The sequence below is a fragment of the Agelaius phoeniceus genome, chromosome 3 (genome assembly GCF_051311805.1).
Source record: "Agelaius phoeniceus isolate bAgePho1 chromosome 3, bAgePho1.hap1, whole genome shotgun sequence".
Lineage (NCBI taxonomy): Eukaryota > Metazoa > Chordata > Aves > Passeriformes > Icteridae > Agelaius > Agelaius phoeniceus.
This window is the reverse complement of record NC_135267.1, coordinates 97486405-97509209: the sequence shown is the minus strand read 5'-3', so window position 1 is coordinate 97509209 and position 22805 is coordinate 97486405. Positions and strand designations below refer to the sequence as shown.

The 22805-nt window shown below is 48.7% G+C and overlaps 4 protein-coding genes and 1 long non-coding RNA gene across 7 annotated transcripts in view; 2 read left to right on the top strand and 3 right to left on the bottom strand.

The window, feature by feature from the left end:
• Window positions 1-2613: 2613 nt before the first annotated feature.
• On the bottom strand, window positions 2614-4507 carry LOC129117906 (acrosin-like). The gene is made up of 4 exons (XM_054628880.2): window positions 4233-4507; window positions 3648-3919; window positions 3235-3380; window positions 2614-2787 (listed from the first exon to the last, which is right to left on the bottom strand). The coding sequence occupies exons 1-4, from the start codon at window positions 4430-4432 to the stop codon at window positions 2614-2616; spliced, it is 792 nt and encodes a 263-aa protein (XP_054484855.2). The 5' UTR covers window positions 4433-4507.
• A 3233-nt stretch (window positions 4508-7740) lies between these two features.
• Window positions 7741-9934, bottom strand: LOC129117907 (acrosin-like). Its single transcript, XM_054628881.2, has 5 exons — window positions 9864-9934; window positions 9372-9593; window positions 8792-9057; window positions 8378-8523; window positions 7741-7914 (listed from the first exon to the last, which is right to left on the bottom strand). Exons 1-5 carry the CDS (start codon window positions 9932-9934, stop codon window positions 7741-7743), a joined length of 879 nt encoding a protein of 292 aa, XP_054484856.1.
• A 486-nt stretch (window positions 9935-10420) lies between these two features.
• Window positions 10421-14339, bottom strand: LOC129117782 (acrosin-like). Its single transcript, XM_054628624.2, has 5 exons — window positions 14158-14339; window positions 13663-13878; window positions 13083-13348; window positions 12663-12808; window positions 10421-12209 (listed from the first exon to the last, which is right to left on the bottom strand). The coding sequence occupies exons 1-5, from the start codon at window positions 14226-14228 to the stop codon at window positions 12024-12026; spliced, it is 885 nt and encodes a 294-aa protein (XP_054484599.2). The 5' UTR covers window positions 14229-14339; the 3' UTR covers window positions 10421-12023.
• A 3037-nt stretch (window positions 14340-17376) lies between these two features.
• RAB3GAP2 (RAB3 GTPase activating non-catalytic protein subunit 2) overlaps window positions 17377-22805 on the top strand; it is a 48981-nt gene continuing 43552 nt past the window's right edge. For 2 of the 3 annotated variants that reach the window (XM_054628615.2, XM_054628614.2), the window contains exon 1: window positions 17378-17564. In XM_054628615.2, coding sequence (XP_054484590.2) covers window positions 17456-17564 — 109 coding nt within the window. In that variant the 5' untranslated portion in view covers window positions 17378-17455. Of the gene's footprint in view, window positions 17565-22805 lie in introns of all 3 variants that reach the window. The other variant, XM_054628616.2, reaches the window with a different exon arrangement.
• LOC143693611 (uncharacterized) lies at window positions 17571-20979 on the top strand. Its single transcript, XR_013181497.1, has 2 exons — window positions 17571-17812; window positions 20573-20979. It is a non-coding gene; the product is annotated as an uncharacterized LOC143693611 (long non-coding RNA).

Here is a 22805-nt window from a genome sequence, read left to right as displayed (position 1 = left end):
TCATGCATACAGAATCTGAGGCCAGGTACACCCCAGTGGAGGAAGACATTGCAGCTTATGAACGGATTTGAGCTGCCTCAGAAGTACTGCACTGAAGCACAGCTCCTTCTGGTACCCTGACTACCAGTGCTGGGCTGGATATTTAAAGGAAAGGTCCCTGCAATACATCATGCCACAGATGCTGCCTGGAGTAAATGGATCACCCTCATCACAGTGGACTCAAACAGGAAACCCAAATTGACCTGGGATCTTGGCAGTCATCGCAAACTGGTCCAAAGGTGAGAACTTTTGATTATCATCAGAAGAGGAAGAACAGGTGACACATGCTGAGGAAGCCCCACCATATAACCAGCTACCTGAAAGTAAAGGATGGTACATCCTCTTCACTGATGGATCCTGCTGTATTGTAGGGACCAGTAGGAAATGAAAAGGAGCTGTATGGAGCCCTATGTTGTGAGTTGCGGAAGCTACTTAAGGACAAGGTGGATCCAGTCAGATTGCAGAGATGAAAATTGTTCAGCTGGCTTTGGACATTGCTGAGTAAGAGAAGTGGCCAACACTCTACCTCTACACTGACTGGTGGATGGTAACAAACAGTCTGGGGATGGCTGGAAAGGTGAAAAAAGGCCAAACAGGCCAAACACGGTGTAGAGAAAAACCAGTCTGGGCTGCTGAAGAATGGCAAGACATCAGTGCCTGGGTAGAGAAGCTGACCGTTAAAGTCTTTCATGTAGATGTTCCCGTGCTGAAGAGTCAGGCAACAATGAATAGGTGGATCAAGCTACAAAATCAAGGTGTTACAGATAAATTTGGATTGGCAACACAAGTCAAGTTGTTCCTAGCTAAATAGGCCCATGATGCCTCAGATCAGCAGGGCAGAGAGGCTACCTAAGAGCAGGCACAAGACTGAGAAGAGAATTTAACCATGGACAGTCTTCTGGGTTATCCATGATTGTGAGATGTGCTGATAGGACAAGGGGAAATGGCTTTTCAGTGATGGAGCGTAGCTTTGTACACGTCTTCCCGAAGGAATTGCAGGATGCCCTATCGTTTATTTTTTTCCCCCAACATGAATATTCTGGATGTTAGGAAAATTAATCCACAAACATCAGAGGTTTATGTCCAAAAAAGAAGACAGAGTAGTCCTTTTACTTTATTCAAGTGAAGGGAGAATCCATGGGGCATTCCTCTGGGATCTCTCAAATTTTTGGAGGACGCAGCCTCCCTTTTATCCTAATTTCCTGGCCACATTTCCCTTCACTCTTTCCCCTTTGACTGAAGTACTTGAAAGGTACAGACTTCCCAATATGCCTGATACCAAAGATTTCCCTCTAATATATAATCCTCCCTTTTAATTTTTAATTCCTATGGAATTTAGGGGGTTTTCTTCCACATTGTTTCTTTCATCTTTCAATGTCTAATATCATTTATCAGCAAACCAAAAGTTTATTTGTAAAAGCAAATATCTTTTTCCATTCATCAATCAGTGGAATCCTTTCCATTATTTCTTTTATCTCCCAGTGCAGGTTTTATCTACCAGAAGATGCACAGCATGTTTGTAAAGACAAATCCGTTATTCCTCTCATGGGGTTGAATAAATGGGTATAAAATCTTGGGGTGAATTTGCACAGTATGTAGATGATTTGTTAATTAGCAAGTTAAGAAAGTCCTTTCCCATCCTGTGGTGATTAGGTGCAGCACACAGGCAAACCAGCACAGCAAGCTGCAGTTTGTGTCTCTGCAGCTGGCTCTTTGATTGCTCCTTCTCTCCATTGGCCACACTTATACAGCCCTCTCATCTTCCACAACTCCTCCCTTTCTCTGCCCTCCTCTCCTCCCAAATATGGAGCCAAGCCCAGGCATCATTTCCCCCTGGCTCACAGGCTGGCCATGCCTGTGGACAGCCATGGTGTTGCAGGTGGTGTTGGCCCACTCACCTTGGCCTTCCACGGCATTCCTGGTGTGCTTTCCTAGGGTTCCTGCCAGGTTCCTCTCCCCAGAATGACCCCAGCTCTTCCTCTGAGTATCTGTGAAGTGTGACCACCTGGCACCTCAATGCCCCTTTGCTGCCTGTGAAATCTGGCTCTGCCTTAGGGCACTGGCACTCCAGTCAGGAGCCAGGAGTTTCCCTTGTCATGCTTGGGAGTTTCCCAGATCTGTTCCCTTAGCCCAGGCTCTCACCAGGCCCTAAATCAGCAGCCCATGTGCATTTGAGCACCACCCCAAGGTATGTGCTTTTTTCCTATCCTCTTCCAAGGCTTGAGGTAGCAGGTTCTTCCAGGCCATGGTGGCTTAGAGCACTTTCCTCTCTGACCAGGCACTTTGGAGCTCTTTGGAGCCACTGCGTCCCTTTGTGCCCCCAGGCTTGTTCTGCAGGTGCGGAATATTGAAGTCTTTACCTTGCCCAGGTGTCAGAATTCAGTCAAAAAGATGGTTCCCTGTGATGATTGGCAACTTTACTTCAACCACTAGAGGAGAGGAGTGTGGTCAGGACAGAGCAGGGTTTTGACCCTGAGGCTGCCTTTGGATCAGCAGGCATTGCCCCAGCAGGAAACACTTGCTGTGCACTGCAGCATGCCATGAGGCTGCTCATCCTGGTGCTCAAGAAGCACTTTAAACATTCTCTGTGCCCATGTGAGCCACAATCCAGTCATAGAAGTACTGAGTGGAGGTGTAGATTCCCGGTCGCCTTGCTCTGCCACAGCTTTTTCCCCAGCTGGTCACTCCAACAACCCACCAGTAGTCAGCATGGTTGTCCTGGCACATGAGAGGACCACCGCTGTCACCCTGCAGCAGAGCACAGAGGATTCAGGTGGTGTTGGATGGTTCCTGTCAGCACTGACGCTGTCTCCTTTTCTTGCACAGCCAGAACTGTCTTCAGGTGCTGGAGCCTCCAGAAGCTTGGCTCTGAATGAGTTGGGTTCCTGTAGGGTAGGGCTCTCTCTATCCTATCTGCACAGGACTCCTGGATGTGCAGAAGATGGAACTTTGGCACCTGGACCTCTTCACTGCCAAGAGCACTAGCTGGGCTTTCTGGGCTTTCTGGCACAAGGGGAGCCTGGGCAGGGAGGTGTAGATGAGCAGTGTGTGGGAAGCCCCCACAGCAGTCAGGGGGAGCTGGGGCTGGGAGGGTGAGTGAGTGGCCGGGCAAAGCAGGCCCTGGGCTGTGTTGGGGTGGTGCTTCCCTGGCTGCTGGTGCTGCTGGGGGCTGAGTGGCTCGTGGCACGTTCCTACCTGGCAGGTGTCGATGCCGCCCTGTGGGTATCCAGCGCACAAGTTGTGGGTGTGGATTTTCCCTGCGTACCAGAAGGTGCTGTTGCACAGCTGGATATTGATGAGGTGTACCTTGGCCTCCTGCAGGTGATCACTCGGGGTTTTATCTGTGAGCATAGAAGGAAACAAGCCCCCACCAGCTCCTTTCCAGTTCTTCCCCTTGTCTGTGGAGGATCCCCTTCTGTAGGGCATAGCTTTGCCTCTACAGAGGCATGGGGATGCTGTGACCCTGCTGCCAGCCTTTGGGGAGCAGGCCAGGGCCATCTCTGTAGAGGTGTACATCCTGCTTCCTGGCTTTGTCCTCTGCTATGAGGAAGTCCAAACCATCTCCTCAGTGTGCTGAGCTGGCTCTGGAGTCCCTCTTGAGAACTCACCTCTAGCAGTGGTGGCACCCCAGCCAGCAATCCAGCAGTTACGCTCCTGTGACACTGACAACCCTAAGATGGCATCGGCCACACAGGCCAGCTGGATGTAGGGGCTGCACTCAACAGGCTTGCTCAGTTTCAGCAAAGCAATGTCATTGCTCATGTCACGTCTCTGATAGTTTTCATGAAGTAGTAGCTTCTTAATTTGGCGGACTTGTGCCCCAGGGCCCGGCTGAGTCAACTGGGTGGCCCCAATCACCACGTACACCAAGCTGCTGTTACTGGAAGAAGATGAAGAGGGGGCTGAGAGGGAGCAGAGCCATGTGCCACAGCAGCCCAGCAGTTGCCAGATCTCTGCTTGGCAAGGCAGAGAGGGAGTAGTGCTCTGGCAGGTGTGAGTGCCTCCACACATCTTAGGCTGGGTGAATGTCAAGCTGGAGGCTGCTAGGAAGCCTTGGCATGAGCCCAGGCTTCTCCTGAGCACTGTGGCAGCCTGGCTGCCTGAGAGGAAAGGGCATGGGAGTAGCAGGTGGTGCTGCTGGCAGGGCACCTGCTGGTGTTGTGGACATGTCCCCATTCCCTACCCCTTCTTACAAAATGAGGTCAAAGCAGTGGGCAGCTGTGAGGACCCACTCTGCCCTGATGAGAGACCCTCCACAGAAATGCTTTGTGCCTGGTATCCTCGGATGCTGGATGCTGACCATCCATGGCCAGGCCCCTGGCTTGGCACCTGTGCCACCCACAATGCGTATCGTGCCGTGGTCACGACTATTGTATCCAGAGTCAGACACCATGGGTCGGAGGCCGCAAGTCCATCTGCAAGCAGAAAGTCATTTCCATGCTGCTTCATGGCCTGCTGTGGCTCAGGCTGAAGCTCAGCCCTCTGCCCTCCCCACAAGGGCTTGCATGCACAGCAGGCCAAGGAAGTCCATGGGGTGGGTGTGTGTCTGTCTGTGCCACCTCGTGGCTGCTGGCAAGGAACTGAGGCTTCCCATGGTAGGGTGGGAAGCTGTAGCCCAGCTTCATCCAGCTGGTGGGTCCCCTCCAGGGAGGGCTGCAAGTGTTACTGTGGCTCCCTGCCTGGGCCTGGGGCCACTTACCTGCAGTTGTACTGGATGCTCTGTGAGAGCCTGGCCATGGTCAGCAGGACGAGGAGGCTAAACCAATCCATGGCTGCCAAGGCATTCCAAGTGTCAGCTGGAAGCTCTGAGGGCTCCGTGCAGCAGCACAGTCACAGCCGCACTGCCCACAGCAGTCGCGCTGCCCATGGTACCCTCAGCTACGGGGCTGATGTCATGGAGGGGTGGATTCTGTACTCTGGGCACTGTGGCCTATGTCAAGGGGGCCCACTGGGGTAGGGGCAATATCAAATCAAAGAGCCATCGAATGGTTTGGGGTGGAAGGAAGCTTGGAGATGATCTATCTCCAATGCCCTGCCATGGGCAGGGAGGGATAGCAGTAGGGATCCCAGGGAGGGATGGGGAGGGTCTTGCATTAGAACTGGTTGTCCAGAATGTCCAGAGCTTGGCTTGAGAGCAGTCCTTGAACAAACTCATTCCAGTGCCTCAGCACCCTCACAATCCGGAATTCCTTCATATGATCTCATCTAAAGCTACCCTCTGTCCCTGTAAAGCCATTGCCCCTTGTCCTTTTAGGACCTGCCCTTGTAAGAAGGCTCTCTGCTGCTTTCTTAGGCCCCTCTTCCTGCAGGATGAGGCTGTGCAGTCCCTGGGGCAGGCAGCAGCTGAGGAATCCATTTGGGGCAGGGAGCTGGGTGTGCAGCTGCAGTGCCAGCTGCAGACTGAGCTCTGGCTGGCAGGAGCCTGGGACCAGAAGCTGTGAACTGCCCATGCTTTGCATAACAGAGGGCACAGGGAGCTGTGGCACTGGCCAGGATTTGAATGGACACTGAGCACTGCAGCAGGAGCTGGTGGCTCTTTATGGAATGTGACATCTGTGAGTCTGCTGGGGAATCCTGAGGCTGAATGCTCCTTATGGGAGCTGGGGGAATCCTGAGGCAGGCTTCTTCCTGCTCTGACTGGATGAGAGTGGCATGGGTAGGGAATCAAACAGGGCAACCATCATCTCATTAGAGTCACCTGTGTCTCTGGAATGGTGACACAGGGGAGCTTCCTCAGTACTTTGGCAGCCCAGATGGGACCTTAGAGCCTTGCTCTTCCAAACATGCAACTGTTGGCAGGTGAGTTCACCTGGGATCTTTAGAGCAGGAAGGAGCCAAATGGGAAGTGTTACAATTTCTTGTGCAAACTCTGTGTAAACTATAAGGGTGCATTTGAACCTTTCTATTGTTGTGGCATTTGGTGCAGATTTGATTAAATCACTGGTAGAGGGTGGAGAAGGCATGCACAGCATGATCAGTGTAAGGCGGCCACAGAAGAGTTGTGGATACCCCCATAAGGTATGAGGTGGGGGGCCCTGAGTCTCTGCTAGGATACTCAAGTCTCTGCTCAAAGGGTTTTGGAGAGAGGCACAGGGAGAGCCTTGTGTCCCTCGTGCCAGGGTGCTAGTGCCCCTGGGCACACACAGAAGGGGGTGGAAGTCCCTTTTTGGCATGAAAAAGGAGTTTCACATCCCTTGTGATTTTTGACATGATGGGAAATATTCTTGTGGTAGATCAGAGGACACCTGTGGCTGAGCTGGTGTAACATTGACAGAAATTCTTATGGGCAGCAGAATTTTGCCAAGACAGCACAGTAAAGTTATGCCAGGGCGATTGGTTGACTCTAAGCTGGTCTTCTCACTGGGCAGGGTAATGGTCTTCTGCTGCCTTGAGTGACACTCTTGCACTCAGTGTCTTTAGTGAGCCGGCAGCCCCTAACTCAAGTCAGGGTGGCAGGGACCAGTACAAATGGTAGACGGTTCTTATCAGCAAAGCCCATCTTGATTAACACAAAGGGAAGAGTGCCACCTGCTGTGAGGCAGGACTCCATTGGCCTAGGAGCCAAGAGAATGTAGTTGGCACATGTCTTCCCCAAGGCATTCCAAGATCCTCTACCATTCCACCCGCCTCCCCCCCCCCCCCCCCCACCCCCTGCAGCCCTCAGTATCAAAATTTGATTGAAGGGGTTTAAAATTAGGGCAAAATTTGTACAGTTTTTAGATGATTTGTTAATTAGCAAGTTAAGAAAAGAAATTTCTTTCCCATCCTGTGGTGATTATCTACAGCCCTCAGGCAAATCAGCACAGCAAGCTGCAGTTTGTGTCTCTGCAGCTGGCTCTTTGATTGCTCCTTCTCTCCATTGGCCACACTTATACAGCCCTCTCATCTTCCACAACTCCTCCCTTTCTCTGCCCTCCTCTCCTCCCAAATATGGAGCCAAGCGCAGGCATCATTTCCCCCTGGCTCACAGGCTGGCCATGCCTGTGAACAGCCGTGGTGTTGCAGGTAGTGTTGGCCCACTCACCTTGGCCTTCCACGGCATTCCTGGTGTGCTTTCCTAGGGTTCCTGCCAGGTTCCTCTCCCCAGAATGACCCCAGCTCTTCCTCTGAGTATCTGTGAAGTGTGACCACCTGGCACCTCAATGCCCCTTTGCTGCCTGTGAAATCTGGCTCTGCCTTAGGGCACTGGCACTCCAGTCAGGAGCCAGGAGTTTCCCTTGTCATGCTTGGGAGTTTCCCAGATCTGTTCCCTTAGCCCAGGCTCTCACCAGGCCCTAAATCAGCAGCCCATGTGCATTTGAGCACCACCCCAAGGTATGTGCTTTTTTCCTATCCTCTTCCAAGGCTTGAGGTAGCAGGTTCTTCCAGGCCATGGTGGCTTAGAGCACTTTCCTCTCTGACCAGGCACTTTGGAGCTCTTTGGAGCCACTGCATCCCTTTGTGCCCCCAGGCTCGTTCTGCAGGTGCGGAATATTGAAGTCTTTACCTTGCCCAGGTGTCAGAATTCAGTCAAAAAGATGGTTCCCTGTGATGATTGGCAACTTTACTTCAACCACTAGAGGAGAGGAGTGTGGTCAGGACAGAGCAGGGTTTTGACCCTGAGGCTGCCTTTGGATCAGCAGGCATTGCCCCAGCAGGAAACACTTGCTGTGCACTGCAGCACGCCATGGAGGCTGCTCATCCTGGTGCTCAAGAAGCACTTTAAACATTCTCTGTGCCCATGTGAGCCACAATCCAGTCATAGAAGTACTGAGTGGAGGTGTAGATTCCAGGCCGCTTTGCTCTGGCACAGCCTCTTCCCCAGCTGGTCACTCCAACAACCCAGAAGAAGTCACTGTCTTTCTCCTGGCACATGAGAGGACCACCGCTGTCACCCTGCAGCAGAGCACAGAGGATTCAGGTGGTTATGGGTAGCCTGTGCCAGCACTGGGGCTGTCTCCTTTTCTCTCACAGCCCATGCCAGAGCTGTATCCAGGCACTTGAGCCTCCAGAAATCTAACTGCAAGTAGCTTGGGGTCCTGTAGGGTAGGGCTCTCTCTGTCCTCTCTGCACAGGGCTTCTGGATGTGCAGGATGTGCAGAGGATGTAACATTGGCACCTGGACCTCTGGGCTACAAGGAACCCTAGCTGGGCTTTCTGGGCTTTCTGGCACAAGGGGAGGCCTGGGCAGGGAGGTGTGGATGGGCAGTGTGTGGGAAGCCCCCACAGCAGTCAGGGGGAGCTGGGGCTGGGAGGGTGAGTGAGTGGCCAGGCAAAGCAGGCCCTGGGCTGTGTTGGGGTGGTGCTTCCCTGGCTGCTGGTGCTACTGGAGGCTGAGTGGCTCATGGCACGTTCCTACCTGGCAGGTGTCGATGCGGCCCTGTGGGTAACCAGCACACACATTGTGGGTATGGACTTTCCCTGCGTACCAGCCAGTGCTGTTGCAGAGCTGGACATCGATGAGCTGGACCTTGGCCTCTTGTAGGACATCACTTGAGTTTTGAGCTGTGAGCAGAGAAAGGAATGATCCCCCTGTAGGTCCTTGCCAATTCTGTTCTGCTGCTTTAGGGGGATCTCCTTTCCCAGGGTTTGTCTTTGCCTCTGCAGAGGCACTGGGGCACTGTGACCCTGCTGCCAGCCTTAGGGGAGCAGGCCAGGCCCGAATCTATAGAGGTGTACATCCTGCAGCCTGGCTTTGGCCTCTGCTCTGGGGAAGCCCATGCCTCCTCCTCAGAGGGCTGAGCTTGCTCTGGAGTCTCTCTTGGGAACTCACCTCTTGCAGCAGTGGCACCCCAGCCGGCCACCCAGCAGTTTTGCAGCTCTGACAGGCTTAGGGCAGGGTCAGCCACACAGGCCACCTGGACATAGGGGCTGCAGTCAACAGGCTTGCTCAGTTTCAGCAAGGCAATGTCATTGCTTTTGTCACTTGGATTATAGTTTTCATGACGTATTAACTTCTTAATCCGTCTCAGTTGTGCTCCAGGTCCTGGCTTAGTCAACTGGGTGGCCCCAATCACCAGATACACCACGCCAATTTTCCTGGAAAGTACATGGAGAGAGGGCTGAGAGGGAGTAGAGCCATGTGCCACAGCAGCCCAGCAGTTGCCAGACCTCTGCTTGGCAAGGCAGAGAGGGAGCAGTGCTCTGGCAGGTGTGAGTGCCTCCACACATCTTAGGCTGGGTGAATGTCAAGCTGGAGGCTGCTAGGAAGCCTTGGCATGAGCCCAGGCTTCTCCTGAGCACAGTGGCAGCCTGGCTGCCTGAGAGGAAAGGGCATGAGCGTAGCAGGTGGTGCTGCTGGCAGGGCACCTGCTGGTGTTGTGGAGATGTCCCTATTTCTGGAATCTTTTTACCTGATGGGGTCAAAGCAGTGGGCTGCTGTGAGGACCCACTCTGCAGTGATGAGAGACCCTCCACACAGGTGTCTTGTGCCTGGTATTGCAGGATGTTTAAGGCTGACGATCCAGGGCCAGGCCCCTGGCTTGGCATCTGCACCACCCACGACGCGTGTTGTACTGTCATCGTGATCCAGGTACTCATACTCATACACCATGGGTCGGAGCCCACATATCCCTCTGCAAGCAGAAAGTCATTTCCATGCTGCTTCATGGCCTCTGTGGCTCAGGCTGAAGCTCAGCCCTCTGCCCTCCCCACAAGGGCTTGCACGCACAACAAGCCAGGGAAGCCCATGGGGTGTGTGTGTGTGTGTCCATGCCAGCACCTGGCTGCTGGCAAGGAACTGAGGCTTCCCATGGTGGGTGGGAAGCTGTGGGGACAGGCACGTCCCCTCCAGGGAAGGCCGCAAGTGTTGCCATGGCTCCTTCCCTGGGCCTGGGGCCACTTACCCGCAGTTGTCCCATGTCCCGTGTGCCAGCCCAGCCACGGTCAGCAGGACGAGGAGGCTGAGCCAATTCATGGCTGCCAGAGGCACGTGTCAGCTGCAAGCACTGAGAGCTCCGTGCAGCAGCACAGTCACAGCCGCACTGCCCACAGCAGCTGCGCTGCCCGTGGTGCCTCGGGGCTGATGTCACAGGGCGGGGGGTTCTGTGTTCCAGGCACCATGGGGTTCTGTGGCACAGGGACCCACTGGGGGAGGGGAAAAATGGAATCGGTGAGCCACAAAATGGTTTGGTATGGAAGGGACCTTGGTGATCATTTAGCTCCAACCCCCTTGCCTTGGGCACAGAGGGATGGCCTTCACTAGAACCAGTTGTCTAGAGCCTGGCTCAGAAGTTGTACTTGAACAGTTTGAGGAATGGGGCATCCACAGCTGCTCTGGGCAACCCGTGCCTTTGCCTCAGTACTGTCACAATCAAGATTTCCTTCCTATGATCCCAGCTGAATCTGCCCTTATTGTAGCACAACGTGGGAATAATGAGCATTTGACTCCATGATTGCAGAAGGCTGATCAATTGCTTTATTATACTATACTATACTATACCATACTATTAAGAAAAACCCATTTCCCATGCCAGACTGTCATGACACACACATGGATCCAATTGGTCAATGCATCCAAAATACCATCACCAGAGTTCAATTTAAAAAATCACCCTTTGGTAAAAAAATCTCCATAACACATTCCACATGTGCACAACAACACAGTGCAGAAAGTGGAGATAAGAATTGTTTCTCATTCTTTTCTCTGAGCTTTCCCACAGCTTCCCAGGAAAAGCCTCGGAGAAAGCTATGTCTCTCTCTGTTTAGAGGATATGTGATTACCAACACCCTCTGTCCCTGTAAAGCCATTGCCCCTTGTCCTTTTAGGACCTGCCCTTGTAAGAAGGCTCTCTGCTGCTTTCTTAGGCCCCTCTTCCTGCAGGATGAGGCTGTGTAGTCCCTGGGGCAGGCAGCAGCTGAGGAATCCATTTGGGGCAGGGAGCTGGGTGTGCAGCTGCAGTGCCAGCTGCAGACTGAGCTCTGGCTGGCAGGAGCCTGGGACCAGAAGCTGTGAACTGCCCATGCTTTGCATAACAGAGGGCACAGGGAGCTGTGGCACTGGCCAGGATTTGAATGGACACTGAGCACTGCAGCAGGAGCTGGTGGCTCTTTATGGAATGTGACATCTGCGAGTCTGCTGGGGGAATCCTGAGGCTGAATGGGTATGGAAACCTGCTCTGACTGGGTGAGAATCGCATGGGTAGGGAATCAAACAGGGCAACCATAGGCTCGTTGGAGCCACCTGTGTCTCTGGAATGGCGACACAGGGGAGTTTCCTCAGTACTTTGGCAGCCCAGATGGGACCTAATGGCACCACTGCTGGAGTATCTGTCAAGAGCCTTGGTGTTGCAGGTAGTGTTGGCCCACTCACCTTGGCCTTCCACGGCATTCCTGGTGTGCTTTCCTGGGGTTCCTGCCAGGTTTCTCTCCCCAGAATGACCCCAGCTCTTCCTCTGAGTATCTGTGAAGTGTGACCACCTGGCACCTCAATGCCCCTTTGCTGCCTGTGAAATCTGGCTCTGCCTTAGGGCACTGGCACTCCAGTCAGGAGCCAGGAGTTTCCCTTGTCATGCTTGGGAGTTTCCCAGATCTGTTCCCTTAGCCCAGGCTCTCACCAGGCCCTAAATCAGCAGCCCATGTGCATTTGAGCACCACCCCAAGGTATGTGCTTTTTTCCTATCCTCTTCCAAGGCTTGAGGTAGCAGGTTCTTCCAGGCCATGGTGGCTCAGAGCACTTTCCTCTCTGACCAGGCACTCTGGCTGTGAGTGGCTCTTTGGAGCTACTCTGTCCCTTTGTGCCTGGCACATCTGCCCTCATGCTCATTCTGCAGTTGCCAATTGTGGCAGTCCTCACTTTGCCCCGGAGTTGCAATTGCACTGATAAGATGGTTCCCTGTGAACAGAGGCAACTTTACTTCAACAACTAAGTCATTTCCAGTGTCTGAGAGCACACAGGAGTGTGGTCAGGATAGAGCAGGGTTTTGACCCTGAGGCTGCCTTTGGATCAGCAAGCATTTCACTTGTTCTGCACTGCAATGTGCTCTGGATTCTGCCCATCCAGCTGTTCAGGAAGCACTTCCAAATGGGCTCAGGCCCATCTGGGCCAGAATCCAGTCATAGAAGTACTGAGTGGAGGTGTAGACTCCGGGCAGCTTTGCTCTGGCGCAGCCTTTTCCCCAGCTGGTCACTCCGATGACCCACCAGGAGTCAGCGTTGTTGTCCTGGCACATGAGAGGACCACCGCTGTCACCCTGCAGCAGAGCACAGAGGATTCAGGTGGTGATGGGTGGCTCTGTCAGCACTGGGGCTGTCTCCTTCTCTCTCACAGCCCCTGCCAGAACTGTCTTCAGGTGCTGGAGCCTCCAGAAGCTTAGCTGTGAATGGTTTGGGGTCCTGTAGGGTAGGGCTCTCTCTATCCTATCTGCACAGGACTCCTGGATGTGCAGAAGATGGAACTTTGGCACCTGGACCTCTGGGCTACAAGGAACCCTAGCTGGGCTTTCTGGGCTTTCTGGTACAAGGGGAGGCCTGGGTAGGGAGGTGTGGATGAGCAGTGTGTGGGAAGCCCCCACAGCAGTCAGCGGGAGCTGGGGCTGGGAGGGTGAGTGAGTGGCCGGGCAAAGCAGGCCCTGGGCTGTGTTGGGGTGGTGCTTCCCTGGCTGCTGGTGCTGCTGGGGGCTGAGTGGCTCGTGGCACGTTCCTACCTGGCAGGTGTCGATGCCGCCCTCTGGGTAACCAGCACACAAGTTGTAGGTGTGAATTTCCCCTGCATTCCAGCCAGTGCTGTTGCAGAGCTGGACATCGATGAGCTGGACCTTGGCCTCCTGGAGGTGATCACTTGAGTCTTCATCTGTGAGCAGAGAAAGGAATGAGCTCCCAGCCGCTCCTTGCCAGTTCTCCCCTTCCCCTGCATGGAGGGGATACCCTTCCCTTGGTAGCTTTGCCTCTGCAGAGGCACTGGGGCTCTGTGATCCTGCTACCAGCCTTTGGAGAGCAGTCCAGGCCCATCTCTGCAGAGGTGTACATCCTGCAGCTTGGGTATGGCTCTGCTCTGGGGAAGCCCAAGCTGTCTCCTCAGTGTGATGAGCTAGCTCTGCAGGCAGGAGTCTCTCTTGGGAACTCACCTCCTTCTGAGGTTAAACCCCAACCAGCAATCCAGCAGTTTTGCAGCTCTGAGACTCTTAGGGTGGGGTCAGCCACACAGGCCAACTGGATGTAAGGGCTGCACTGGACAGGCTCATTCAGTTCTAGCAAGGCAATATCATTACTTATATCACTTCTCTTGTATTTTTTGTGACGAAATAGCTTCTTAATCTTCCGCACTTGTGCCCCAGGGCCCGGCTGAGTCAACTGGGTGGCCCCAATCACCACATTCAAGATGCCGATTCTCCTGAAAGGAAGATGAAGAGGGGGCTGTGAGGGAGCAGAGCCATGTGCCACAGCAGCCCAGCAGTTGCCAGACCTCTGCTTGGCAAGGCAGAGAGGGAGTAGTGCTCTGGCAGGTGTGAGGGTCCTCACACGCCTTAGGCCAGGGGAATGTCAAGCTGGAGGCTGCTAGGAAGCCTTGGCATGAGCCCAGGCTTCTCCTGAGCACTGTGGCAGCCTGGCTGCCTGAGAGGAAAGGGCATGGGAGTAGCAGGTGGTGCTGCTGGCAGGGCACCTGCTGGTGTTGTGGATGTGTCCCCATTCCCTGCTCCTCCTTACTTGATCCTGTCAAAGCAGTGGGCAGCTGTGAGGACCCACTCTGCACTGACGAGGGACCCTCCACACCAATGCTTTGAGCCTGGTATCCTCGGATGCTGGATGCTGACCATCCATGGCCAGGCCCCTGGCTTGGCACCTGTGCCACCCACAATACGTGTCATGCCGTCATCATGAGGTATGGAGTCAGACACCATGGGTCGGAGGCCACAAGTCCATCTGCAAGCAGAAAGTCATTTCCATGCTGCTTCATGGCCTGCTGTGGCTCAGGCTGAAGCTCAGCCCTCTGCCCTCCCCACAAGGGCTTGCACGCACAACAGGCCAGGGAAGTCCATGGGGTGTGTGTCTGTCTGTGCCACCACCTGGCTGCTGGCAAGGAACTGAGGCTTCCCATGGTGGGTGGGAATCTGTGGCCTGGCCATGGGGGACAGGCACGTCCCCTCCAGGGAAGGCCGCAAGTGTTGCCATGGCTCCTTCCCTGGGCCTGGGGCCACTTACCCGCAGTTGTCCCATGTCCCGTGTGCCAGCCCAGCCACGGTCAGCTGGACGAGGAGGCCGAGCCAATTCATGGCTGCCAGAGGCACGTGTCAGCTGCAAGCACTGAGAGCTCCGTGCAGCAGCACAGTCACAGCCGCACTGCCCGCAGCAGCTGCACTGCCCGTGGTGCCCCAGGGCTGATGTCACGGACAGGTGGGTTCCATGTTCTGGGCAGTGTGCGGATCCGTGACTTGGGGGTCATGGAGGGTGGAACAACATTGAATCAAAGAACCATAGAATGTTTTGGGGTACAAGGGACCTTGGAGATCCTCTAGGTCTGACCCTCCTGCCATTGGCAGAGAGGGATAGCTTGTACTAGACGCTGTTGCTCAGACCCTGGCTCAGAAACTTGTTCTCATGCACTCTGAGTGTTGGGGCATCCACAGCTGCTCTGGGCAACCCATTTTGGTGCCTCCACAACCTCATAGTCAAGAATTTCTTCCTAATATCTAATCTAAACCTACCCTCTCTCCTTTTGAAGCCTTTCCCTTTTGTAATTTTTTGTGTTGAGCCCAAATAAATCATTACCTGGATTTTATATAGTGTAAATCTGTATATAGCCTAATTATTTTTGTAAACTGCATTAAGACCTTTGTTCAGCAGCATGTATTTCAATGCAAATTATTATTCTTACTGGAAATGTATTGTTAATTTTGGCTATTAAGTGTTTATCTGAATGTCTTTAGGAACTTCGCTTAAAATTATGTCAGATGTTTTTCAAAACATAGTTTTGTTTTCTGTAGCCATCCATATATGTATAATGAATCATTAAAAATTTGGAACTATTGAACTTCTAATAAACACATGAAGGGTTATTGCATAGCCCAAGTGTTAATATGAGTCTATATGCACTCAAGACTGTCTTGAAATATCAGGTTATTTGCTGAGTATTCATTGCCTTATTTTATGCTTTCATTGGTATCTTGGTAGTTTTTAACTTGACTTCATGTACAGCAAACCAGACAGAGATATGACAGTCTTACACTGTTCACTATTCTCTAATGAGGAAAGTTTTCATAATGCCATGAAAGCTTCACTAAAGAATGACAAACCATGTTGTTAATTAAATTTCTTCCATACTCTTTATTAATTCAATTGACATTACTAGTGACTGTGCATGTTACAATTCTAAAATGTCATTAAATAGTTTTCTTTACAGGCTTTATAAGTTTACTTAGAGCGTCTGCAAATTCACCAGCCTCTTGTCTCAACTTTTCCCACACTGTGACCTTGTTTTTGAAGAGGATCCTTCCTATTACTACACATCATTTAATTCTATGCTTGTTCAGAAAAACAGTATTGAACAACTCTCTATTGAATAACCACAGGATTATTCATCTGCTTAAATTCAAGTCTAACCTGTGTATTGCCTGAGGAGCCACAGATTTGAAATGTAAACATAAAATGTTCTTGTAGTTGCCAAGGGCAAAATTACTGAGCCCTGATTACTTGTCCTGGGTTCAGAGGAAAAGACAGATGGAGTTTCTAGCACTCTTTAATTCAATACCACCTAGCTCATTGTGGAGCCATGGTATTAGCAGGAAATCTGGGGTCCTGGAAGCAGAAAGCTCCTCATCTTTCTGCCAGGCTTGTGGAAGGGGCTGGGACTGCGTGGCTGCTCAGCACCCAGATAAAGCCACCATGGCCACTGTAGAGTCCCATTGCTGCCACCTCAGGTATATTTTATATAGAATGAATTATTCATTATGACATATTAGTAGATGAAAGATCTTAACTAATACAAAAGTTAAAACTACTAGTAGTGTATAGTACAGGGTAATATAGGGCACTGTATCAAAGCAATTATATTAAAGTTAGCAAAAAGAAACAATGCCAGGCTCTCTCCAGGAAGTGTTTGTGTTTGTTCCATGCTGAATACCCTCTTGTGGGTATTGCCTCTTTTGTGCCCTCTTTTATTTGTATTGCATTTATTACAAGCTTTTCAGTAAAATTGTGATTCCTGCTAGTGTTTTGTCACTTGTTGGAAGAGGGTGGAGGAGGAGATGCAGTTCAGTGGGGTTAACTTTCCCGCTAGGTTTTAAACCAGCACATCACTACAACAAAATAGAACAGCTGAAGACATCAAAAAGTTGTCAGGGTAAATTAAAGCCAGTTTCTTTGCGTATCTCACAAGAGATTTTCTGGCCTTGATAACCAGAGACTGTTATAGTCTCTGCCTTTAGGGCAATCCAACTGGAGCCCATTTGGCATGAAACTTCTCTTAGTAAAAATTCGTTTCATCTTAGAAGGTATTTAAGGACCACGTAGAAGACCTAGACCACAAACCAAACTTGCAGAATAACTTGGACTTTCTCAGTTATTTCTGCTTTTCTCAGTTATATCTGCTTTTAGCTACATAAGACACACATTGCTATCTATCACCTAAAAGAGCCCTGTGAGAAAACAAGGAAGAGTTCTTATATACATATATATATATATATATGTGTATGTGTAAACATATAAAGGCTAGTCAAGTAAGATCCATTAAAAATTTGTCAAGTCTTATGCATAGGGGAATTTGTATTTCCTCGGGGTCCAGAAAACATCCCTTGGTGTTCTTCCCACACATTCTTTTTTCTCCTTACCTGAAGAGGAGGTTTTGGAGGCTGCAGGTCAGCTATCAGCATTGTACCAATGTCACTTCACAGCAAATCTCAATCATCGTAATTGCTGCTGTCTCTCAGATGCTGCAGTGTTCAGAGAAGGAAAAGAAATGGGTTGACATTAAATCTAAATAAAAGCTTTGTATTTGCAAGAGCCATCAAGACTGAAAGGAACCCTGTGCATAAAAGGTGTTTTCTATTCATCGAAGTAACATGGGGGTTTTGGGCTGTGCTGGTTCAATATTAGGTCTAGAAGGTAAAATCCAGCTGAGGGAGTTGGGGTGTTTAGCCTGGAAAAAAGGATGTTCAGGGATGATCTCATAGCTCTCTCATAGCTACTTGAGAGGAGCTTGTGGAATGGTGGGCGATGGCACTTTTTTCCCAGGCAGCTAGAGACAGAACAAGATTAAATAGCCTCAAGCTGCGACAGGAGAAGCTTAGGTCGGTCGTCGGGAGGGAACTCGTCCCAGAAAGCGCGACTAAACATGGCAATGGCGCGCCCTGGAGGGCGGTGCCCTCAGCGCTCCCACCTCAGCACCTCCCCTTCGGGCCCGCCCCCCGTGGCGCATGCGCCGTCCGTGGGGCCGCGCCGGGCCGGAGGGAAGTGGCCGAGCGTTTCCGGGTTGGGCGGCGGCGGCTCTACCGGCGACGGGAGCATGTCCTGCGCCCTTGTGCCCTTCGCCCACTTCCAGGACCTGGAGTTGGCCCGCGACTTCCTGAGCCCGCACCGCCGCCAGGGCAGCGCCGCGGCTGGCAAGGAGAGCGGTGAGTCCGGCCCCCGCTGCGGGGCTGTGCCCGCCGCCCCCGCGGGGCCCGTCCGGCCGCGGGGCTGTCTGTCTGTCCCTGCGGGCCCTGCGCTCGCTCGGCGCCGCGCTGCCAGCGCCGGCCCACTGGCGGGGGGCCGTGTTATCCGAGTGTTCGGGGTCGCTCCTGTGGCGCAGGGTGGGTGTTTCGCCATAGCTGCCACATCTCCACCTGCAAAATCGGACTTTCCTGGCGTCCAGAAGTTTCAGGTGCGCAGCTGTTCGCAGGCGTCACTCCTTATCCCGTAGTGTGGAGGTGAAGTTCTTTGGCTACTGACCTTGCGTGCCCCAAACTTCAAAAGTTTGTAGGTTTCTTGCTGGGAGTGCACCTGCCTGAAGACGCTCTCCTAAAGACAACACGTTGTGCATGCAAGGTTATCTAGGAGGGCAGAACGTGCTGAAAGTGTACTAAAGGTTTAGCTTGGCAGCTTAAATTAAAAGACAACGAATCCTAAAGCAGTTACAGTCTGAAGTTGTGGACCAGGTTTCTGCTGTGTGAGGCAGTGCAGGCTGAGCTGCCTGACACAGAAGCTGCGTTTTCAAGAGATCCATGCCCCAGCTAGAAACCACAAGGAATTAAAACACTTGTATTTGTTATTGCATACTGTGTTAACTGTATGCTGTGTGTATATAGATGTTAACCCCCCAAAATACACAAACTATTGCTGAGTGATGTTTTTTGGTTTCTGGCAACAGTAGGGAAGGAAAGTGTTTGAAGAGGTTAATGAGGATGCTTGTAAATAATCCTCACAGCTGTGGACAGAGCTTTAAGAGAAAACATCGAGGTGCTTATTTTAAAAGTCTAAAGTGCCTGTGGGGGAATTAGAAGAGGGGAGACCATAGGATGGTTTGTGTTTAGACTGACCTTTAAAGTTAATCTAGTCCAACCCCCCTGCCATGGGCTGGGACACTTTTCACCAGACCAGGCTGCTCAAAGCCCTATCCAGCCTGTCTTTGAGCATTTCCAGAGATTGGGCATCCACAGCTTCTCTGAGCAACCTGTTCTAGTTCCTCATCTTCTTTATTATTAAAAAATTAAACTTCATAATATACGATAGAAATCCATTTCCCATTTAAAGCCATTGGTCCTTATCCTGAAACTAGAGGTCTTGTTAAAAAGATGACACAACAATTGTTAAAAACCTTTAAAAGTACATTATATGTTCATTTAATTAATTTTGCCACTAAAACTTTTGGGAGTAAACAGTTTTCTGCTGCTGCTGTTTTGTAACTCCAACAGTTTTTGAAAAATGCATAACAAGTTCCACATGGCTTTTGTTTTGTATCATTTGCATCTAAAGAAAAGATTCTGAAGCAGAAGGCTTTGGTTAGTATCTCTTGAATTCTGAAGATAAAAGCAGAGACTTTGTGTTTGTGTTTCTAAAAGTAGGTGTTGAAAGAAATTAAATTTTTTTTCTCTTATTTGATGATACATGAGAGGTGTTTGTGTAAAAAAAACTTGGCTGTTTTATTGAAGTGGATTTGTCAAGTTGCAGCCATAAAGAGAGAATGTTTAGTATGTTGTAAAACTACCAAAATAATAGAAGCAAAGAAGAATGCATGGCTGCTGTTCCATTTTAATGAATTGGCTGTCTTCTGGACTATTTTTATATTTGCTTATTCAGTCATTGAAGAAGAAGTGAGTGTTTTTCAAAATAATACTCATTTAGATTCATTGAAATCTTTTGGATTTATGCCTGTAATTTTTTGCTACCACAGCTGTTTTCATGGTTGAGGAAAAATAAGTATAAATGTCAGCAAGTGAGAGTTCCTAGAGTGGTTTAGACATAAGATTGTAACTTAGTGAGTTTGAAGCAGAAATTCTTGATGCATTTGTGTTTCACAAGGGGGAAGTGCTGCTCCAACTTGCCTTGGTATCTTAAATTAGAAGTGAGTAAATTGTGCTTTTCATCAGGGAATGCTTTGCTAAAAGCTCTTCTGTTGACAGATTGTACTGTTTTAAAACAGTAGTTTAATAAGGTTGCATGTTTAAAATATTTATATTTTATATTTTTTGCTCTACAGGGAAAAAAATAAATTCTAGGGTTTTTTGCTAATAAGTTCGACAAGAAGATGTTAATTTGCTTTCAAATCAAACTTTAGTTCTCAACTTAAACGGTGCTAATTTTTATGCAAACAATTACATAAATACTAGCAAGCACCTGTCAAAACTCTTAAGTATTTTTTTTTTACCTGAGGATGAGAACCTTTCATCTGCTTTCTTGTTTTTAAAGCTAAGCTTCATTTGTGTGAAAACTCTTGCTAGTATATTAAGGTTGTAGTTACAAATTATGTCTACCTTTGGAAAATAGATATATATTAAATATTTTTATATAACAAAGCACATTTGAGTTAACAAATTATTTATTCATAACTTAATGTTTCAATTGTTAGTAGAATTTTCAAGAATTCCTGTCGGGTTTTGGATAACAAGTGTTTTTGAACAGATGCCTCTGGAATCTTCAATGTGTGGGGTTTAGAATTTTTAGTGGAGGCTGTAGGCCTTGTCTTTTTTTGTTTCTTAGTTATAGGGCAAGTAAGTTTTTAATGCTGTTTTAACTTTGGCCATATTTTAGGTCTAACAGAACTAACCAAAGTATTTTCTGTGAGTGTATTTGCTGCAATAAAATTTAGGGTTATTATTGTAAAAGCAGTAACATTTTAAATGAAGAGAATTTGCTTGCTTCAGAAAATGCAGGCAGTATACATTTCTAAATCATGATATGATACTGTGACTTTAGTCCAGTTTTGAAGTTAGATGTCTTTGAGTAAAAAACCCGTAACTTGTCATCTTGTATTTAAAACAGTGTATTTCATTTGTATAAAAGCTAATCTAGCTTGTCAATTTCAAATTTAACTTGAAAGGCTTAGCAAAGTGTTGCATATATTAAAAATACAGGTGTAGGTAAGTAAAAAAACCTGGATTTTTATTACAAGGGGACTTGATTTTTTTCCCCTTTCTTTGTACAGGTAAGCATTTAAACACATTCTACAGTAGAACAAGATGAAGGAGAGCATCCTATCAACTACAACTTCACTTAAGTTTTTCCTGTAGCCCAGCAGGTTGTCTTGTGCAAAGGATACACTTGTCTGGTAAACTGGGAGGAAAAGAAAGCTGTCCTCCTCCTCTGAGCTTTGTGTGAAGTCACTTCTGCAGGTGCCTGTATCCTGCTCACTCAGTAAACACTGGAAGAAAGGGTTTGTGCGCTTCGTGCTTGTGTTATGCAATCATCTGTTAAAGTTGCCACTGATGCCATGCTGGAATAATGTAAGAAATGGTCACAGACTGCTTGAGCTGACCATTGATCTGCCATGAAGCAAAATATAGCTACTTTTTATTGTCAATATTGGAATAAAATAACAGGTGTTGCATTGGATCTTGGCTCTCGTGCTTTAAGTAAATAAACCTGGTGTTACAGAGTGAGCTGGTTAAAGATACTTCATATGGGGTTGCTATATCTTTAGGAAAATGAAGGTTGGAGTGCTTTTTCATATTTTAATGAAGAGGACATAAGCATGAGAATTTAAGAGTCTTGGGAAAAGTAATGCTGCTAATGAGGCAGAAATCCTCTGTGGAGCCTGAGCCTAGTGGTGTCTAAGTGGCTCTGAAAACTACTGTTCTAACTGTGCAAGTACTGGGAATAGGAAGTGTTTGCACCACATTTAATTTGACATCTTGCTGTGTTGAAGAGGTTTTGGGCTGCTGTTGGGTGGATCAGGAAACAGCTGTAACAGTTAACTTTCTCATAAAGCTGTCTAAAATAAAGGCAAGCATACGAAGGAAAAACTCCATCTTACTTGCAATATGTGATAAAGCTTTGCAGGCATGAGAGAATTTTAGCATTCAGAAATTAATTAATGGGTATTTACCTGAACAGGACAGAAAGTAGAGCAAGAAAGATCAAATTTTCTATAATCTTTATAAATTGAAGAATTTAACTACAATTTATTTAGAGCAATGTGTGTCTCTGTTCTTCTAGTACACTCACAACTCGAACTGTGTTTTAAAACATTTTATAGGCTTGATGACAGCAGTTCAGTGACACAGCCAGGTAGAACTGCTGCTAGATAAACTATGGGGGTGTTAAGATGAATCAGAAAAATCAGTGCTTTCGTATGTGCAAGTATTTTTAGTTCCCAGGTGTGTTGATCTCCTGTTACCTAAATGAAATTAATAAAAAAGCCAACAAACCCAAACTTGACCTTGAGAGTTCCCAAGTAATGATATCTCCATTTATGATAGTGAGTTTGTTCTTATTCAGGGGAAGAAAGAAATTGATCCCCTGACCTGAAGGCTTCCTCAGAGCTACAGGGTGTCACTTTGCTGTTTCTTTTTTTCAGTAGAAGTGGTGGCTTAAGCCTATCAGAGAAGCTCCTTTCTGAAAATCCTGCCTTGTTACATTGACAGCAGTCAGAAAAGTGCTTTTCAGCCGAGTTCCTCTAAACAACATCTTTGGACTTGTACACTTTGCTTTTATCTGGATCAGCTGATTTAGTTCAGAAATACAGAAGGCCAGGCTTTTTATTTCAGAGTTGCGAACAAGGTTACAAAGAAAAAAATACATTACAAAATTAAATTCTAGACTGCATTCGGCATTACGGTTGTTGTTAACTGCTTCTGTATCAGTCTTATTGAATTAGTTATATTCCTGTTGAATACTCTTCTTAAAAGCTTTTTTTCATTGCCTCTTTAATCAGATTCTCCCTTTCCAGATTGTAGTATTTATGTTTAGTATTTCTTTCTTTCAGTTTTCCTGTAAAGGGTCATTAAAATAGGCAGTCTGCATGAATTGGGTTGCATCTGTAGCAGTTATTACATCTCAGATGTGGGGAAGAGTAAATGACATGCTCTCAGCATACCTGACAAAATGCTGTCAGAGTACTTTACTTGAATTATCTTCTCACTTGAGTTTTTTGCTGCTTTAACACCTCCTTTATAGCATGGCCTTCATTCTTTCTTGCTCTAACTTAAGGCATTGCCTGCATCTGAGAAAAAGTATGGAATACTATGTTTTGTGTGTAATCTGTTTAATTTGTCTTCTTGGTTTTTTTTTCCCTCTGGTATTTCAAAATTTGGTTTTGGGGTTAAGTTAGGATTGTAAGCCATGGAAGTTTGCACTATTACTTTAAAATAAAAATCTATGGAGTTCCTGGATTATTTTAAATTTAGTAATTTAGTCATTTTTCATTTTGTCGAAAGTAA

Bases quoted from the DNA above. Each gene is read 5' to 3' on its own strand.
- LOC129117782 (XM_054628624.2), bottom strand. From the start codon at position 14,228: ATGAATTGGCTCGGCCTCCTCGTCCAGCTGACCGTGGCTGGGCTGGCA. The intron at 13,349-13,662 runs GTAAGGAGGAGC...TCTTCCTTTCAG, and splicing joins CACTGCTTTGACAGGATCAA to GAGAATCGGCATCTTGAATG. The intron at 12,809-13,082 runs GTGAGTTCCCAA...CTCTGCTCACAG, and splicing joins GGGTTTAACCTCAGAAGGAG to ATGAAGACTCAAGTGATCAC.
- LOC129117907 (XM_054628881.2), bottom strand. From the start codon at position 9,934: ATGAATTGGCTCAGCCTCCTCGTCCTGCTGACCGTGGCTGGGCTGGCA. The intron at 9,058-9,371 runs GTAAAAAGATTC...TGTACTTTCCAG, and splicing joins CACTGCTTTGACCCCATCAG to GAAAATTGGCGTGGTGTATC. The intron at 7,915-8,377 runs GTAGGAACGTGC...GCTCTGCTGCAG, and splicing joins GCCGCATCGACACCTGCCAG to GGTGACAGCGGTGGTCCTCT.
- LOC129117906 (XM_054628880.2), bottom strand. From the start codon at position 4,432: ATGGTGTCTGACTCTGGATACAATAGTCGTGACCACGGCACGATACGC. The intron at 3,381-3,647 runs GTGAGTTCTCAA...CTATGCTCACAG, and splicing joins GGGTGCCACCACTGCTAGAG to ATAAAACCCCGAGTGATCAC. The intron at 2,788-3,234 runs GTAGGAACGTGC...GCTCTGCTGCAG, and splicing joins GCGGCATCGACACCTGCCAG to GGTGACAGCGGTGGTCCTCT.